At 35.8% G+C, this 20,004-nt stretch overlaps 1 protein-coding gene across 1 annotated transcript in view; it reads left to right on the forward strand.

Moving 5' to 3' along the window:
• Positions 1-15,680: 15,680 nt before the first annotated feature.
• LOC110883913 (caffeic acid 3-O-methyltransferase-like) overlaps positions 15,681-20,004 on the forward strand; it is a 44,561-nt gene continuing 40,237 nt past the window's right edge. The window contains exon 1 of the mRNA XM_022131574.2: positions 15,681-16,020. Coding sequence (XP_021987266.2) covers positions 15,709-16,020 — 312 coding nt within the window. The 5' untranslated portion in view covers positions 15,681-15,708. The remainder of the gene's footprint in view (positions 16,021-20,004) is intronic.

Consider the following 20,004-nt stretch of genomic DNA (forward strand, 5'->3'; position numbering starts at 1 on the left):
CATCTTTCTGTTTGCCTTATCTTCTTATCATCTTTCTGTTTGCCTTATCTTCTTATCTTCTCCATCGATTTGGTATGGCTGATTAAATCAACAAGTTTTATTCAGGTTACATGTGCTTTGAGTTATCTTAAAACCGGAACCACTATTGTCAGCTTGATCTTTGAGGAATGTTTTGTTTTGTTTCAGTTATGTTTGATTGTGTAATTTTTGTGTTTGGTTTGAATTAGGGTTATTTGAAATAAGCTTATGGCGTTTCGATCTGTAGTTGTTTTAGATGATTTTTGTAGATTGTTTGTATTAAAACCAAACCCTAGACTGTGATTAGGTGTTTTTGTAGATTGTTTGTATACGTAGATGGATTAGGCATTAAGAGTGTATCACTTGGCTACTGTTTTGGGGGTTTTAGACATGCTTTAGGCTTTTTTAGGTTGTTTTAGGTTGATTCCAGGCTTGTGTTAGGGTTGGTATAATTGTTTGAACCTGTTCAGACGATTTTATATGTATTACATGATATTTGATTACAAAAACGCTTGATATGATCACAATAGCTTCTGTTGAGAATATGTGATATTCAATTTGATTTATTCAGTCTGTTAGTTTGTTTATTCAGTGCAATCTATCTGCAGGGAAGATTCACGGATCCTTGGCTTCGTGCTGGTTAGGTGAGAAGTCAAACACCGAAGGCTTTGTGATGGTTTTGTTACGTATCAGTTTGTGATCAATAAAAGAGAAGAAAGAAACACAAAGAAGAAGAGGAAACTCTCAAATCATCGATACTTCTATTCCCATTCATCAGATCGTTTATAGACACCTTACCTAACTATTACACAATAGCCCCTTCACAATACAACATTTACAAAATGAACCCTCTACTTATTATCTCTAATTATACCGTAACAATACTCCCCCATCAAAAGTTCTTGACCTCAAGAACTATAAAAGAAATAGATGATGCAAACTACTAGCAGCAAGAACATAACCTAATGGCCATCTTAGGAACCGAACATCCGGCCTTCTTTGCCCTCAAACTGCAGCCATCCTGATTGTTGTAGGCCTCAGAATTTATATCCTTGTGTAAACCCATCAATAACTCAAAATTGCCCCTGCTCTTGTTGCCTTAATAGTCCATAGTTTTACTAAACTATCAACACCATAATAAACGAGCTGTGCAACACAAGTAATAGACTGAACTATGAAAACACAGGTTGTGTGGCCTCCGAATGTCCCAACAGTTGAACGGATAATATAACAACCCTCGGTAAAACAGACATCCTCATAATATTTCCGACACCCTAATATATTTTAAAATATCTCAATGTGTCTTTATATGCACCCCGTATGTGAAAACCGAGCCCCAAGATAGATTATACTATATAAAATAAATAAAAACAATAATTATTAAGTTGAGGCGGGCCGCGTAGGGCCTCACCTCAAGTTAAAGCGGGCCGCGCGAGTGTGTACCAGTATATCGCCAAAACCATAAGCCCAAGCGGGCCGCGTACATATTCGGTTTAGTTGATGCGGGCCGCGCGCGTCCTAAATGGTGGCATGACCCGGAGCCGCCACGTGTCCAGCGCGTGTCGAACCTAGTGTGTGAGCCGGACAAGCTAGTCCGTTGACCGAGATTGACGCGGGCCGCGTAGGCCCTGCCCAAATGTCACGCGGGCCGCGTGGGAACCAGATTTCACAACTATAAATAGAAGGCAACGGGCCTTCAGTCTGCTCGTTCAATTTTCGATTCTCAATCACAATTTCTGTAGTAGTGTTATTATACCCGGGCATTATACCCCCTAAATTAGCGAGGTTCTGCTACGATGTAAGTATTATAACCCCTGGAGACGTATTAGATACGCTGCCCGATTGATCTAGGGTTCCGTAACGGCTGTCGTGGTTCTGCCCGACGTAGTCGTTGGAATGCCGTCTCGGGGAGGGTATTACTAATGTTAAAATGGGTTATTATACTAACACACGTGCATTTGTGTAAATTATAGATATTCACCAGGAAACCCTAAAGAATCACCTAAGACAGCAATGTGAGTGATCCTTCTTTTTATGAACTCATTTTTGTGAGTTGATCCACTTTTTGTTAACTGTTTTTACAAAACCTTAAATTTCCATGCGAATGACAGTTATTGAGTATTTGTAAGAATACAATTACAGTCGGTAAATTTGGGGTTTTGTATACAAAATTTGTTACCACCTGGTAAAGGAGTAACATGACCATAAGTCGGAACGACATTACCGTGTGGTGGTAATTGATATAACTTGGAAACAAATGTAATTGCGGATGCGCCCTCAATACTGTTCACTGTGAATTTTTATTTAAACTTGATCAAATTGGGATTCACTCACCAGTACCACTGACAAAATGTTTTTAAAACGCGTTTTAGGTAACAATATGTGAAAGCCAAATAGAAGCCAGCTGGACAGCACTGAAGGCTTGGAAAAGTGGCAATAAAGTTACCTGAGAATAAAATGGATGTTTTTATTAAATAAATAGGATTTATTCCTATGAAACGTGTGTATTGAAAACTTGGGTTTTTACCCATATGTTTAATGTTATAAAACATGGAGGTTTACTCTGATTAAAATATTTCCTAACTACGGTCCTGATGAAAATTTCCGCTGCCAAATTGGATAAATAAATGTGATACCACCGAGACTGGCTCACGGCCGCCCGTTCCCGGGAAATAGGGATCGGGGGCTGTGACAGATAATCCTCGTATAACATGAGAGAGGCACCCAAATGAATGACAGGAACCAACTCGCTCTAACAAAAAAACCCATCTTTAACGTAGATTTCCAACCCGGTTTCCATTCGAATGTATCTACCCTCACGAACTCAAGTTTATTTATTTCACTTCTAATATTTTCACACACTGATACTTTCATTTCTGAACCCAACTGTAATCCAACGTCTCAGACCCTGTTTTTGTCTACCAGTTCAACAAATTTCAACTCAACAACCTCTCCACTTTTACAATCCGTGTTAAAAACCCAACCCGTATCTATCCAGTCTAATCGTTTCTTCAACTTCCAAAAACATGATTCTTTCATTAAACCCAAGAATCCCACCTGCTTGCCCAATCTAACCTGGTAATCTAACCGGATAGTGGATGACCTAATCACAAACCTAATATCCTTTGAAGTTTCTTCTCCCTCAAGTTCTTTCCATACCACCGATTCTTGGTTACAAATATCATCTATTTCAATTTCATTTTCAGAATCTGTAACTTCCTCATCCTTTTCATTTTCTAAACTTTCATCCACAAAAATATTCCCTAACCCATTCATTCATCAGACCCATCAATGGTTTCTTGAATCTTTCCATTCTGAAACAACTCATTACCTTTCATCAATTCCTCAAGAGTGATGTTAATATCAAACTCCAAATCTTTGTTATAAAAAGAAGAATTAGGATCAAATGGAGAAAAAGAATCTTGCAAGCTATTAGAATCAATTTTTAAAGCCAAAGAAATCACATCTTTCACCTTAGTGCAACTATATTGATGCCATCTAGCAAAGATTTTCCTAATTTCCGGTTCTAAACCACATATGAATAGGTAGATACCATAGAATTCAGAAATTTCTTCAAAATTTCTAACCTGATCGAATAAGAATTCGAATTCAGCACAATAGTCATGAACTGTATCTTCTTGATTTATTGACATAATCTTTTCCCAAGCCATTTCCATGTCGTTTGATGATTTCTTGATTGCTAGACGTTGCTGTGAATCAGCCGAACTAATGGATGAACTCAATTCTTGCCCTAATTAGGATTGTTGTTGTAGAAATCAGTTGTTGCCCTAACTCTGACCACTTTCTTGTTCGATTTGTTGCCAATGAATGAAATCTTTTGTTGCCCTAACCCCAGGTCAAGAGGAAAGATAGCTCTGATACCATTGTTATGTATCAGTTTGTGATCGATAAAAGAGAAGAAAGAAACACAAAGAAGAAGAGGAAACTCTCAAATCATCGATACTTCTATTCCCATTCATCAGATCGTTTATAGACACCTTACCTAACTATTACACAATAGCCCCTTCACAATACAACATTTACAAAATGAACCCTCTACTTATTATCTCTAATTATACCGTAACAGGTTTGTTGATTATTGAGAGGTCAATCTGTTTGGTTGATTCATGTTATCATATATTAGAGGTAAATTGCATCAGTTTCTCATTGTATTTCTTTTCTTTTGCATTCTTCTTCATCGATTGTGTCACTTTCTGGTTTGGTAAGGGTTGCAAATATAAGCATGGCTGCTGCTACTAATCTGCCACAAGTTGTTTAAATCTTTCATGTGGAAAATGGAAAGTATTTTTTTAATTTTTTTCAGTCTTTGTTCGCTCTTTTTTTTTTCTAAACTAAGAGGACTAAGCCAACTTTTCTTACTTCGAGTAAGCCACATGGCAATCAGGTTGCTGGTGGTTTCAGTTTTAAGAGTGATCAATGAGCAGAACAGAGGAAAGAGGCAAGAAGAGCATTCATCATGCATATTATTTTCCATCTTTACAATGTTAATGGCCTAATCCGTGAAATTACTAAATCCATTGATTATCTGATGGCAGTCCTTTTGCTTAGGGATGAGCATGGCATGGTACCAAACCGGTACCGAGTACCGAAAATAATCGGTACGGTATGGTATTTACCGGTAAATCAACCAATATACCGGCAACTCACAGAACCAGAATCGGTCTATATCCTGAGTTAGTGGTACGCTCATACTCATTTTGCTTAATATATGATTTACAATACAACTCAATAAAGTAATGGGTCTAAATTGTGTGGTTAGGCTAAGTTGGACGACAAGGAGGATGAAGCAATCAAGCAAGAAATCAACCAACTGAAGACAAGACTTCGACAACAGGTTATATAAATGAAAACGTATGACACAATATCGACAATGATCACCGATATTTACTATTCTTCCATTTTCTGTCGGAAAGAAGAAAATAAATAGTATAGGGGGCTAATATGTAACTTGGTGTTCTATATAAGCACCATTTCTTTGTAACCCTAGATGATGAACTTCAATACAGTTCAATACAATTCCAAACCCAAATCGGCTCATTCTCAATGCCAGACAACATGGTATCAGAGCAGAGTTTCTGATCCTTAAATACTTCTGATCCTTAAATACTCTGTTCAACAATCTCAAACAAATCAATCGTTCAACAAACCGTTCAACCAAACCTTTCAAATCTGTGATTTCTCTATTTTTCGTTGCCTCCGCCGTAAACAGTCACATCGACCACCGGAAAACTGTCTTTTTTCGTTTTTCAAATCTGTGATTTCTTTGCTTCACATCGACCTGTGTTTAATAACGAAAGGTGTTGTCTTTGTATAACACGCATTCTCCGGCGTAAAATCGCCCAGATCCGTTCACATATCCAAATCAAAATCAAGTTCCGAAAAAATTGTTCACAGTTCCGTTCAATCTTTCCTTGAAAGTTTCCTTTGATAAATCCTTTCCTTAAAACTTGGAAACCTTTTTGAATAAATACGTTCTTTCCTTGTTTGAGTAAATTCTTTCCGTAAATCTTGGAAGCTTCTATTTGAAGAAATACACTATTGGCTTGGTATTAGCAAAGTTGTTATTAAATCTTGAAAGTTATTTTTTGATAAATACGGTGCCGATTAATAGCGGGGTTGTTATTAGCTGCTTATTATTTGCGGGCGATTTTAAATCTTGAACGCGAGTTCAAGTTGCCGGTGTATTTAATAAATACTCCGGTAAGATAACTTCGCTATCTAGCGACGATATTCCAAACGAAAATCTTGAACGCGAGTTCAAGTATCCAGCGAAATTAATAAATTCGCTGGCTTGGTTGGTTACTTAATAACCGTGGCGGGACAACGTTAAAAAAATATGGAAATCAATCATAGTAAGAACAGTGCTTGGATTTTCGATTCTAGTGCCACTGACACCATGACGTTTGAACCATTAGACATACGATCAATGACCCAACCTCAAAAATCTCAAATACATACAGCAAACAACGGAACGATGCAAGTGAAAGGAGGAGGAGTAATTGAAATTTCACCAACTATGAAATTGTCAAATTGCCTCTATGTTCCGTCCTTATCACACAAATTACTGTCAATCAGTCATATTACCAAAGAATTGAATTGCACGGTACTAATGCACCCTACTTTCTGTCTCCTACAGGATATCAGGACGGGTGTGATTATTGGACGTGGTACTGAGCGCCAAGGATTGTACTATGTGGATGAAGTGGCTCACCAGGGTACTGTGATGTTGGCTCATGGAACTGATAACCGGGACGTCTGGCTATGGCATTGACGTTTGGGACATCCATCCCATGGTTATTCGCACCTTTTGTTTCCAAAACTCTTCCCTTCAAATGGGAAAATAGATTGTGAAACCTGTCTTCGCGCCAAAAGCCATCGACACCCGTTCAAACCTAGCAATACGAAAGTTGCTTCACCTTTCTCATTAATCCATTCTGATGTGTGGGGTCCTGCTCCTGTGATAGGGGGGCAGGGTCTTCGGTACTTTATATTATTCGTGGATGATTGCACTCGCATGACATGGGTATATTTTTTAAAAAATAAAGCCGAAGTTTACGAAAAATTTGTCATGTTTTATGCTATGATTCAAACTCAATTTCAAACTCAAATCCAAATCTTTCGATCCGACAATGGGGGGAATTCGTCAATACATCTATGAAACAATTCTTTACAACCAAAGGATTAATTCATCAAACCTCTTGTGCCCATACCCCAGAACAAAATGGTGTTTCCGAACGGAAAAACCGTATTATCCTTGAAATGACTCGAGCTCTTTTGATAGAATCTCAAGTCCCTAAATCTTTCTGGCCGGAGGCAGTTGCAACCTCCGTGTATCTGCTGAATCGGCTTCCCACAAAAGCTCTTAAATTCAAGACTCCCCTAGATTGTCTGTCTAAATCTACCAATATTCCCCATCCTCTTACACTTGAACCTCGAATCTTTGGGTGTACCGCTTTTGTCCATATACCCAAAACCAACCGAAACAAACTTGGCCCATGTGCTGAGAAATATGTATTTGTCGGCTATGGGATCGATCAAATCGGTTACCGGTGTTATAATCCAATAACTCGTCAAATGTTCACCACAATGAATGTTGACTTTCTTGAAACAAAATACTTTTATAACACCCAACTCAGTGGTCAGGGGGAGAATGACAGTATAGACACTCTGAGCTGGTTAACCCAAATTCCCTCATCGGAAGAAGTCACAACAGAAAACTATCACAGTACTGCGAGTCCTTCAAACACAGACACACAATCCACGGAGCACAGTACCACCGAAGAAAGTCCATCCAACGTGATGTCTGAGGTAAGAAATACCGAGAACCCTGAATGTTCTACGTCTTATAACTATGAGACAACAGGGGAACATATAGAACCGACAACTACAGAACATGTTGATCCAGTTGTTGAACAGGTTGAACCAGGTGTTGAACATGTTGAATCAGTTGCAGCGGAGACTACCGGAAGATACTCTCTTCCACCTAGAGCCAATAGAGGAGTTCCTCCAAAACGGTACTCCCCAGAGAGGGAAACCAGAAATTCAAGATATCCTGTAGCTAATATGGCCAACGGGAACTTATCTAACAGTGCAAAAGCATTTGTTGCTTCTCTATACACTGAACAGATACCTAATTCCGTAACGGAAGCTCAAGGTAAGAAGAACTGGGAAGAAGCAATGGAAGTGGAGATGCGTGCTCTTATGAAAAACAATACATGGGAGAAGTGCATTCTTCCTAAAGGAAAGAAAACTGTTGGATGCCGGTGGGTGTATTCGATTAAATATAAACCAGATGGTTCCATTGGAAGATACAAAGCCCGACTTGTAGCCAAAGGGTACACTCAGACGTATGGGATCGATTACTCTGAGACATTTTCTCCGGTCGCAAAAATGGATACCATCAGAGTCCTTTTTTCCGTTGCAGCTAATAAAGATTGGCCCCTTCATCAATTTGATGTTACAAATGCATTTCTTCATGGAGACCTAACTGAAGAAGTTTACATGGAAGCACCTCCAGGTTTTTCAGGGGGTTTTAAAGATGGGGAAGTTTGTAGGTTGAAGAAATCTCTATACGGGCTAAAACAGTCTCCTCGGGCATGGTTTGGAAAGTTCACCTTGGCCATGAAAGAATACTGGTACCGCCAAAGTAACGCTGATCATACCTTATTCCTCAAAAGGAGGAACGACCTCGTAACTTGCTTGATCATATATGTGGACGACATGATTATCACCGGAGATGATGTAGAAGAAATAGCACAACTGAAAAGGAATTTGTTTTCAAAGTTTGAAATGAAAGACCTTGGGAATCTCAAGTATTTCCTTGGAATTGAAGTTCTCAGATCTAAACGGGGGATTTTCATCTGCCAAAAGAAGTATGTTCTTGATCTCCTGGCAGAAACTGGGTTGATTGATTGTAAACCAGTTGATACGCCAATGGTGGTGAACCACAATCTTCACATGGAACTCGATGGAAAGTTCGCAGACAGAGAAAGATACCAAAGGCTAGTGGGCAAGTTAATCTATCTTTCCCATACTCGCCCTGATATAGCTTACGCTGTTGGAGTGGTAAGTCAGTTTATACACCAACCACAAGTCGCCCATATGGAAGCTGCTCAAAGAATTCTAAGGTATCTCAAGGAACCGCAGGCCATGGTGTGGTGTTCAAAACAAATGGGCATTTAACTGTTGAGCTCTACACTGACGCAGACTGGGCAAGAGATAAGGGAAACCGAAGGTCTACATCAGGGTACTTCTCCTTGGTTGGCGGAAACCTAGTTACTTGGAGAAGTAAGAAACAGAAGGTGGTTGCTCTGTCAAGTGCAGAAGCAGAGTTCAGAGGTATAGCTCGAGGGTTAAGCGAAGTTCTTTGGATCAGGAAGCTGCTAGAAGATATTGGTTTTTCACAAAAGGCTCCTAGTAAAGTTATGTGTGACAATACCGCTGCAATACAAATCTCAGAAAACCCAGTTCAACATGATCGAACAAAACACGTGGAGGTAGATCGACATTTCATCAAAGAAAAGTTGGAAGGAGGAATCATAGAGCTCCCGTATGTAGCATCAAAAGATCAACTTGCAGATATCCTCACAAAGGCAGTCAACGGAAACGCGTTTAATAGCTGTTTGAGCAAGTTGAGCATTGGTAACCCCACTACTCAACTTGAGGGGGAGTGTCGGAAAGAAGAAAATAAATAGTATAGGGGGGCTAATATGTAACTTGGTGTTCTATATAAGCACCATTTCTTTGTAACCCTAGATGATGAACTTCAATACAATTCAATACAATTCCAAACCCAAATCGGCTCATTCTTTATACCAGACAACAATTTTCTTTTTCATTTTTCGATAGAATTATAAAAAGAAGGCATACTTGGAGAAAATATGTAGAAGTTTCGGAAGCAGCAGCGTAGGGCGGTAAGAACTTTATACTCAAATCTCTTATTGTCAGCTTACGTTTAAACTTTAAACAGCATCTGGTTGTTATACAGAGAGATCTTGAGCAGCTTGCAATGGACAGACTGGTGGAGCTAGCTTACAGAAAACTTCTGGCAAGTTTTAATCCTTAAATAACGATTTTAGATTGTTATGTGATATGTGGAATAACGTGTTTATATCCTCGTGATATTTTTGCAGGCTACTAGAGGACCTTCTAGAGGTGCGATTGCAAAGATTCCAAAGCATGTTGCATTGGCATTTGGAAGGAGAACGCTTTCCAGGTGTCGTAAATTTTTGAAATCGGGTGTAAGTTGCTTTAACATGGTCCCACTTCGAGACATCCTTTTGCTCCACCAGACATTGAGTTGGAGCCTCCCACCAAGTATATCGGATTCCAAAATCCCCACCCAGATGATATTCTGGTAAGCCACTTTCTTAATCCACTAGTGTTGTGTTTGGATTCACTTTTACCCATTTGGCAACTTAATATGGTGGTACATTATCAAATGGACACCCATGATTTGCTAATTTTACTAAACAACAATGGCATTTGAGCTATTTGACAGATCTTTGTATAAAGTTAGATACACAGGTCTGTAAACGAACCGAACGAACACGAACATAGGCATGTTTGTGTTTGTTCATTTAACTTTAACAGAACACGAACACGTAATCGAACAAATTTTTTTTTGTTCATGTTCGTTCATTAAGAAAATGGGCATGCTCGTGTTTGTTTATGTTCGTTCATTTGTTTAAAACCTAGACGAACAGTTCACGAACAGACTTAAAACAAATATAATTTAACAAACAAAAAAACATCACAAATGAACATAAATGACCAAACATAAAATGAACACAAAGTAGCTTTACTTGTATAAATTATTGATTAATTACAGTAAGTTGCATTTGGAAACCCATTTTTACTACTAGAAGGTCCAATTACTAATTAGTTATATTTATATAAGTAGTTAGAAAGTCCGTTTTACGCTGATATTTATGTAAATGTAAAATATGTATTTTTTAAATTATAAACGGACATAGATGAATGTAAATAAACGAACATAAACGGATATGCGTGTGTGTCTATGTTTGTGTTAAAATTTGGTTTATCTTCGCTTTTTTTTTTTTGCTCTCACATGGTTTTATTTCATTTGATTTTATCCCAGATCTCATTTACTTATAAGGCCATTCCACATGATTTTATTTCATTTAATGTTATCTTAGATCTCATTTACTTATAAGGCCATTCCACATGGTTTTATTTCATTTGATTTTATCCTAGATCTCATTTACTTATAAGGCCATTAAAGGGTGTTTTAATATTTATTTTATGATGCACCAGATGAGGCTTTTGCCATAAACGGACCAATATCAAACAGAGGAAAGAAGAAAGAGCTTTTACTGGACCATGTCAGCACTGCTTTTGGCGGGACAACAGGAAAACGCGCATACCAGGGTGAGAGAAATTATTTTCCATCTTTACAATATTAATGGCCTAATCCGTGAAATTACTAAATCCATTGATTATCTGATGGCAGTCCTTTTGCTTAGGGATGAGCATGGCATAGTACCAAACCGGTACCGGTACCGAGTACCGAAAATAATCAGTACGGTATGGTATTTACCGGTAAATCAACCAATATACCGGCAACTTACAGAACCAGTACAGGTCACGAAAACGGAAAAAAGTTGGTACCGGTACCCAGTACCAAATGCTCATTCCTACTTTTGCTTTCTTCAAGCCAAAAAAACAAAAGTGAAACTTAGTTTAGGTTTTTATTTTTCTGAATCTGGGGCTGTTAGAATATTTTGGTTTAGTTAAGAACTTATTTTGTAAAATCACATATGCCTTCAGTCTTATTGACATGTAAAGTAAATGGAAAAACAGTACTTCCAACTCCAGTTTTTGTTAGAAGTTAGGTGTTCTTTTGGACCTTTTTTACTGAATTGTCACAGGTTAGAGGCTGCTTTGGGTGTGAATTATGATTGTCAATTTACAGGAGATCTAAGATTGTTTTCAGACATTATTAAGCTTCAAAAATCACATACTAATTTTGATCATGCAGTAAGAAAGAGAGATTGTACTGAAGGTATGCGCTAATCTCATACTCAAATTCACTTATTTCGATTTATTTAATCTCTTGTGCTTATTTTGTTGATTATTATTTTTTTTATTTGTTTCTTAAAGGTCCTCGAGACTATAGCTAATACTGGCCCAGATACCCAATTATCGGATAATCAGATCGCAACTCGCTTGTCGATCTCGGATGATGATGCCACTAATAAACTTGTCCGGATGCTTCAGTTGCTAGCGAGTTGTTCAGTTGTGTCACGTACACCCAAGGGGACTGTATTTATATGAGTTTGATCGTTTCCGGGCTATGATGATCTGTTTTAAGTTTTAGAGGAAGGTGATACTTTTTTAGTCTATTGGCGCTCTTTCTTTTTGATAAATTTAGAATACCCATATCAAGATTTACCCCCAATCGCCTTCTTCGTTCTGATTCAACCCAACTTGCAGGTACCCATCTTTGATTTCGGTGAATCGGTTACATTTTTTTTCCAATAATGTTTTCTTTTAATTTGATGTTTGAATGAATGTTCAATTGTTTGGTGTTTTATGTTGCAGGTGACTCTGGAGGAAGAATGGTGATAAGTGTAATCAAAGGGGTCTATGTAATAATCATGGATATGATATTTTCAAAAGGGTTATGTATATGTTTGTGATATAAACTTCTCAATAGTTGTGGATTATAATGTTTTTTTTATTGCAGTGAGCTTATTAGGCTGTTGTAGCACATTTTTTAGATTTTATATGGCAATAAAGAATATTGTCCTTTTGTTCAAGTGTTCTCTTGATTCTTCTGTATGCACCATATATGTATTACTTTGTTGCTTGGTGATGGGACACTTTTGAACTACCCAAAATTCCCCAACCGAAACAAACATCTCCATTACATTTATTTATTAATATTAAAAGGGCATTTCAAATTCAAAGGAAAATGACAAATAAAATGTTATGCTTGTAACAACCAATACTTTTGCACTGTAATCCAAGGTATTGACTAAGATAATGTAAGTGGTTTCATTAATGGTCCTAAAAGTGCCTTTTGATACGAGTCGCCATATCTTAGCTCGCGCCTTTTGATACTAGTCGCCTTTTTTTTAGCGTCGCACTCGCGGGGTCTTTGTGCTACTTGACACTGTGTTATGCCGTAAATAAGAAAACCTTTAATTGATCGTTAGCGGTGACAAAATAATCTACTTTTAGCATTTGATTTCGATGGTTATTAAACCTATCCGTGTATTCACACGAGTCCTACAACTAGTTATGGAGTTATGGTAATGGGTGTAAAAAACTTGTGAAATAAAAATAGAATGCAATGAAAAAAGTGAGTGGAAGTGATTATTGATGTGACAGAAATGTGAGTCATTTATTACGTAGCAGTAAAAAAATAAACCATAACCTTAACTATGTGAAATGCTACGCGCACTACACACAATAGTATATGTTAGATCAATAATCACACAATAGTATATGTTAGATCTTGCATTTATTATCTTGAAATATAAAGGATATATAATTTTTCATGTAAAATAAGATTTTCTACTTTAAAATTGTTCGAATCCTGATATTCTTTATAAGAAACTTGACACCTCATAAAGACAAGATAAATTACACAATCAATCACACACAAAGATAATCTTGACAACCCTACTAAAAGGTATTTGAAAATAATTTTTCTAAGCATTGCTAGTCTGTCTAGTTTTGACGGTTAGCTTTTTCGTCTAAACTGCAAACCAGACCGACTAACCTGGTTCGAGCCTTTATAAGCCGATTGACCATTTACTTTTTCACAACCAAGTAGCTAATCAAAATTTTGGATTTAGTCCCTATCTTTTTAAAGATATACAGATTGTCCCAGTGGTTTGCATTTTGCAATGCATTTAATCCCCCACTAACAAATCTAAAGGTTTCAGCAGGTCCAAGTTAGGGACTAAATGCGTTACAAAGTGCAAACCATAGAGACCATCCATGTACTTTTGGCAAAAATTTGGACTAACTGAGTTACAAAGTCTAAACCACAAAGATCATTTGTGTACTTTTAAAAATCTAGAAACCAAATCCAAAATTTTAATCAAGCACAGATACTATCGTATTCTTTACTCCAAAAAGTTTGGCCATGAACACGACTGATAACCATCTTGTTTCAAGGTTTACCATATACAACCTTTTTCCCACGACAATAAATATTGGGAGTTAACTCAAGTGACACGGTGCAATACTATATATATCAACCTAACATCTCTGTTTTTAACTGTTAGTTTATAATAATTAATCTGAAGCCGTTACCCAGCTAGTTTCAATCCACAATCACCTTAAAAATAATTTCAAATTAAATACTTCATGATTATGGATGAGGAATTGGTGACACTTGACCCATCATCTAATTACAGGAGAGGGGAAATTATTACTATGTAACTATTATTTAAAAAAGTAATTTTTAAGATTAATAAATTTTTCTTTTTTTTTTTTTAATTTCGCCACCAACTTTTTAGTAAATATTTTTACTTAACTTCGTCACCAAGGTTTTAGATAAGTTTTGGTTTTTATAATTTGATCATCAAGGTTTAGGGATGAGCTCGGTATCAACCGGTACTGAAAATCTCAAAAAATGGTACCAGTATCGAACTTACCTGGTACGGTACGATACGGTACCGATACGGACTGGTATTTGAAGGTAAAAACCGGTAAATGCCGGTACCGAAAACACTAAATATTGGTACCGAATAGGTACCAAAAATCGAGTTAGTTTAAGAAATTCGATACCGATATCCCTACCAAGGTTTTCTTTTCACTTTAAAAATAGTAATAAGGTTTGGTTTTTTTCTAATTTGGACATGTCCATCAAGGTTTTTCATAAAGTTTTATTTGGTTTTACTTGAAAGAATAGGGAAGTTTTGATTTTCTTAATTTGGACATCAATGTTTTTCATAATGTTTTGATTTTTCTAATTTGGCCACCAAGGTTTTTCTTTTCCACTTTGAGCACATAAATTTATTTGTCTACTTGTCTCCGATATAAATTTTATTGAAAACGAATTTGTATTCCAAATAGAACTATGGTGACCAAACAACATCAGTGTTATCAAAACCGGTATAGGTGTTATTGGAATCGTTAGCGGTATTTGTTTATATGATTTTTGATCGATGTAAACACAACTTTATACGTCATACAACTTTTGTAACAACGGTACCTTTATCAGTATTCGTTTTTATGGCTTTCCGCTGACGTTAAGTACGACTTTTTAAAATTTCGTTTTTGTAATATATGTATATATGTGTATATATATTACTTATCATTCAACCTATATGTGTGTGTGACTTGTTTATTCTTTTATACAATAATGTTTTATGTGTAGATCTAAATATGGCGAGTAAATACGTCGTAACGTACGTTGTACGTGCATGGTTCAACACTTTCACGTCTATTTCTTGTTAGGTTAACGGTCCCGCCACTACATGCATGTCCTTAAAACTCGTATATATTAAAACTCGTGGACCATGAACAACTATTTTAATTTTTGTAGTTCAAAGTTTCAACTCCACTGATTATGCTTTTAATAATAATAATAATAACATACGTCTTTAACTCATTTAATTTTTATTTAGTTTGATTTTTTCTTTAATAACTTAATTGCATTTGTTAACGTTATTTAAAAAACTAAATATGGAGCTATGTTGAAAATGGAGTTGTATTCAAAGAAGAGTATTTTTGGGACATCATAAGTTGCTGTTAACGTGACGTAACAAATCGGTGTCGTCATCGGTATAGGTTGTTTCAACTTGATCTGAGCCTTACAAATGTTTTGTTTTTTTACGGTTTTTTTCCTCTTACAACCTTTAAGATATAATATTTTTCAAACTTCTTTGCTGTTGCGACGTGTTTATTTTTAATAGTGTTTAGACTTGAACTTTTTTTCACAGGATGAATATGAATACTATAGCTTAATAATACTGTATAATTCAATATTATAATTCGTTCAATAACATAATATTTTGAGTGGTTTGTCTACACGCATATACTCTCCCTATATATATAATACATCTCAAAACAAACTAAGTTCTAAGGTTCACCATATCATTTGGTTCAAACATGGACTCCTACAAGATGTCTGAAGAAGAGCAAGACCTACTAAGAGTGAATCAAATAACCGTGGGAATACTTCTTCCTATGGTCATTAAAACTGCCATAGAACTCGATCTCTTTGAGATCATGGCAAAGACTCCTGGTGGCAACTTCTCTTCTTTTGATCTTGCTTCTAGTCTTCCTAGACAAACCCAGGAGACCCCGGTGTTAATAGAACGAATTCTTCGGTTTCTCGCCAGCCACTCGGTTGTCACATCAACCGTAGTAAAGGATGAACATGGAGATTCTAAGAACTTCTATGGCATGACAGCCTTGTCCTATAACTATGTCCGAAGGCAAGACGGGACGTCGCATGCTTCATCCCTTCTCTTTATCAACGATAAAGTACTTGTTAATGTACAGGATCTTCAACCTTTATAAAAAAAGACCTTTAATTTATTAACTGTTACATTTATTAAAAAAGACCTTTAATTTATTAACTATTACATTTATTAAAAAAGACCTTTAATTTATTAACAGTTACATTTATTAAAAAGACCTTACATTACTATATATAAGACCATTCAAAACAACTTAGGTTCACCACATCATTTGGTTCAATCATGGACTCTTACAAGATGACTGAAGAAGAGGAAGGGCTACTAAGAGTGAATCAAATAACCATGGGAATACTTCTTCCTATGGTCATTAAAACTGCTATAGAACTCGATCTCTTTGAGATCATGGCAAAGACTCCTGGTGGCAACTTCTCTTCTTTGGATCTTGCTTCCAGTCTTCCTAGACAAACACAAGAGACCCCGATGTTAATTGAACGAATTCTTCGGTTTCTTGCCAGCCACTCGGTTGTCACATCAACCGTAGTAAAGGATGAACATGGAGCTTCTAAGAACTTATATGGCATGACAGCCTTGTCCTATAACTATGTCCGAAGGCAAGACGGGACGTCGCATGCTTCATCCATTCTCTTTATGAACGATAAAGTATTTGTTAATTGTTGGTTAGTTATCTATACTCACTTCTTATATATATATATATATATATATAGTGTGGGGTTCATTGGGGAACACCAAAAAAGTGGGGAACCGGGGAACACCCTTGGATTAACTTAATCAAGGGCTGAGATTATAGATCAAATTTTTTAAGTCTAAAAAACGCGGAGGGGCATTATTGTCATTTTGAAAAGTTTCAATTAGGTCGTTCACATCTCCTCCACCGTCCTTTCCCCTCTGCCTTCCCCACCGCCGCCGCCACCACCTCTCCTCCACCGTCCTTTCCCCTCTGCCTTCCCCACCGCCGCCGCAACCACCTCTCGCCGCCGTCCGTCCTTCACGTTTTCTGTTCAAATACACATGCTGTATGTATTTAAAACCTGATCTGCACCACAGAAATCACGATCTGTATAGCCATAACAATTACACAACGAAGGATTATGCTCTTTGTGAATGTCGCCTGTGAATCGGTGAGGTTCATTCTACACTTGATCTTTCTCGTTCTAGTTTTCATATTGATTTCAAGTTACCTTATCTGGATTTTGTAGTTTATAACGAATTCATCATAATTCTGATTGAATTGCCAATTTGTTTTATGTAAAAACTTTTTTTTAACATGTTAAATTTTCTCAAAATGAGTTTTAGTGATGCGGATTCTATATCTTACTTTGTATTATGTAAAAACTTTTTTTTAACATGTTAAATTTTGTCAAATGAATTTTAGGTCTTTGATTTCGTGTTGTGTTTAGGTCTAATTGTTTGAGATGATTTGAGTTTGAGGTAATTTCGCATCATGTGCATACGCCTGCCAAGTGTTTGATAAATTGCCTTAATGAACAGGTTTAGCAATAAAACTTTAATTAATTGTATCACAAATTTAACAAATACATACCGAGATGAATGGATAGGGCCATGTGATGGATACACCAATACAATCTTTGATTGTAGAAAGTAAACCATATGGTCTTACCAAGTTTTCATCTTTTTATTGGTACTTGAACGTTACCTCACACCATTCTGGTCCAATCTCTGTACCACCAACTAGATCATTTGGGTCCAAGCTCCGGACCCTTCCTCTTGCTACAATCTCGGTAGAGTTTATAATGCTTTAGAGTAAAACTTCATCTCCGACCTAGATTTTATTTTTCAAGAAATATTTATTAAACTCTAGATTTTATAATGCTTTAATGTGTATGGCGTAGGATTGATGTGTGCTTGAAAAATAAAATACTGGAATCAGACATGTATCAAATTAGATTAAAATAAAATATAAATTTATTTTACCTTTTGACACTTAGTTATGACGGCCAATATGAAACCGATTATCAAAATTTATTTGACCCATAAATAGGCAGAAGTGATGTTATTAATCCAAACACCCTGTTAACTTATGCTACATTTGGCATAACTACTTGCGCATTCATTTAATAGTAGATTTGTTCATTTCATACACATAGTTATCAATAGCGAACATAGCGTTCGCTATCGTGCGCTTCGTAGCGAATCAACCATATCTTGCAATATGTTAGTTAGCGACTCCATAGCGTGATTATAGCGGGATTCCGACCACCAATTCCGAATCTGGTGCTGTAATTTCTGCCGGAAACCTCTCAGAAGTCAGTAGGAAGAAGCGAAAAAGAAAAAGGGCGGTTGTGTTCTGTTTTTAGCTTTTTAGGGTCAAATAATTTTTTGGATTGTAACCTTTAACCCCTCTATCTTTTCACTAGTTAACATATAATTTTGCAGTTTGAGTTATAACTTTGATTTAAAAAAAAAAAAAAAAAACCTTTCATTATTAACTTATTTGAAGTTACCACTTGGGTCGTAGCCCAGTGGTAAGAAGCAAAGCTTCTTTGGAGAAGACCCAAGTTCTAATCTTGAGCAACACGTAATTTGGAAGTAGTGTGGTGAGTGTGTGTCTAGCTTTTAAACAAAAACTAATTTGCAATAGGTTACAAAACAACGATTAACAATTTCAAAATTCTATACCTGTTTTGGTAAAATAAGCCTATTGATTCTTTTGCTCAATTATGAAGCATTTGCATATGCTAACAAAACCTAAACTTCACATTATCTATTTAAAAATCCATTTTTGTTGTAGTGAGTTTATTGTACAAAACTTATTTTAACATGTTTAGTCAAATAAAGTAGAAGCAAGTTTAGTTGATCAATGCAAACTTTTCTTTAACATGTTAAATTAATTTAGTTTAATATTTTTAGCCTGTATAAACTACATACAAAACTTTATTTTAGTATTTTAAACTCTTATCCAGAATTTAATATATAATTTGGTCAAATAAATTTAAATCGAACCTAGTAAAACAAGTCAACCTTTCATCATGTTAAAGTTTATTGTACAAAAATTATCTTAATATGTTTGTTCAAATAAAGTCACATGAAGTTTAGCTGATCAATGCAAACGTTTTTTTAACATGTTAAATTAATTTTTTATTATTTTTAGCCCGCATAGACTACACACAAAACTTTATTTAAGTATTTTGAACTCTAGGCCGAAATTCAATATATAATTTGGTTAAATAAAGTTGAATCGCACCTAGTTGATTAACGCAAACTCTCATTTAACATGTTAAAGTTTATCATACAAAAATTATTTTAACATGTTTGGTCAAATAAACTCCAATCGAGTTTAGTTGATCAATGTAAACGCTCATTTAACATGTTAAATTTATTTATTTTAATATTTTAAGCCCGCATAAACTCCACACAAAACTTTATTTTTGTATTTTATCCTCTATCCCAAAATTTAATATATAATTTGGTCAAATAGAGTTAAATCGAACCTAGTAGATCAAGGCAAACTCTCATTTAACATGATAAAGTTTATTGTACAAAACTTATTTTAACATGTTCGGTCAAATAAAGTCGAATCACGTTTAGTTGATCAATGCAAACTTTTCTTTAACATGTTAAATTAATTTATTTTAATATTTTTGAGTCTGCATAAACTACACACAAAACTTTATTTTAATATTTTGGACTCTACACCGAAATTCGATATATAATTTGGCTAAATAAAGTTGAATCACACCTAGTTGATCAATTTAAACTCTCATTTAACATTTATCGTACAAAACTTATCTTAAAATGTTTGGTCAAATAAATTCGAATCGAGTTTAGTTGATCAATTTAAACGCTCATTTAACATGTTAGATTTATTTATTTTAATATTTTTAGCCGGCATAAACTCTACACAAAACTTTATTTTAGTATTTTAAACTCTAATGAAAAATGTAATTGGTCAAATAAAGTTAAGTTGAATCTTATAGATCAAGGCAAACTCTTATTTAACGTGTTAAAGTTTATTGTACAAAACTTATTTTAACATGTTTGGTCAAATAAAGTCGAATCAAGTTTAGTTGATCAATGCAAA

The sequence above is a fragment of the Helianthus annuus genome, chromosome 10, assembly GCF_002127325.2.
Source record: "Helianthus annuus cultivar XRQ/B chromosome 10, HanXRQr2.0-SUNRISE, whole genome shotgun sequence".
Taxonomy (NCBI): domain Eukaryota; kingdom Viridiplantae; phylum Streptophyta; class Magnoliopsida; order Asterales; family Asteraceae; genus Helianthus; species Helianthus annuus.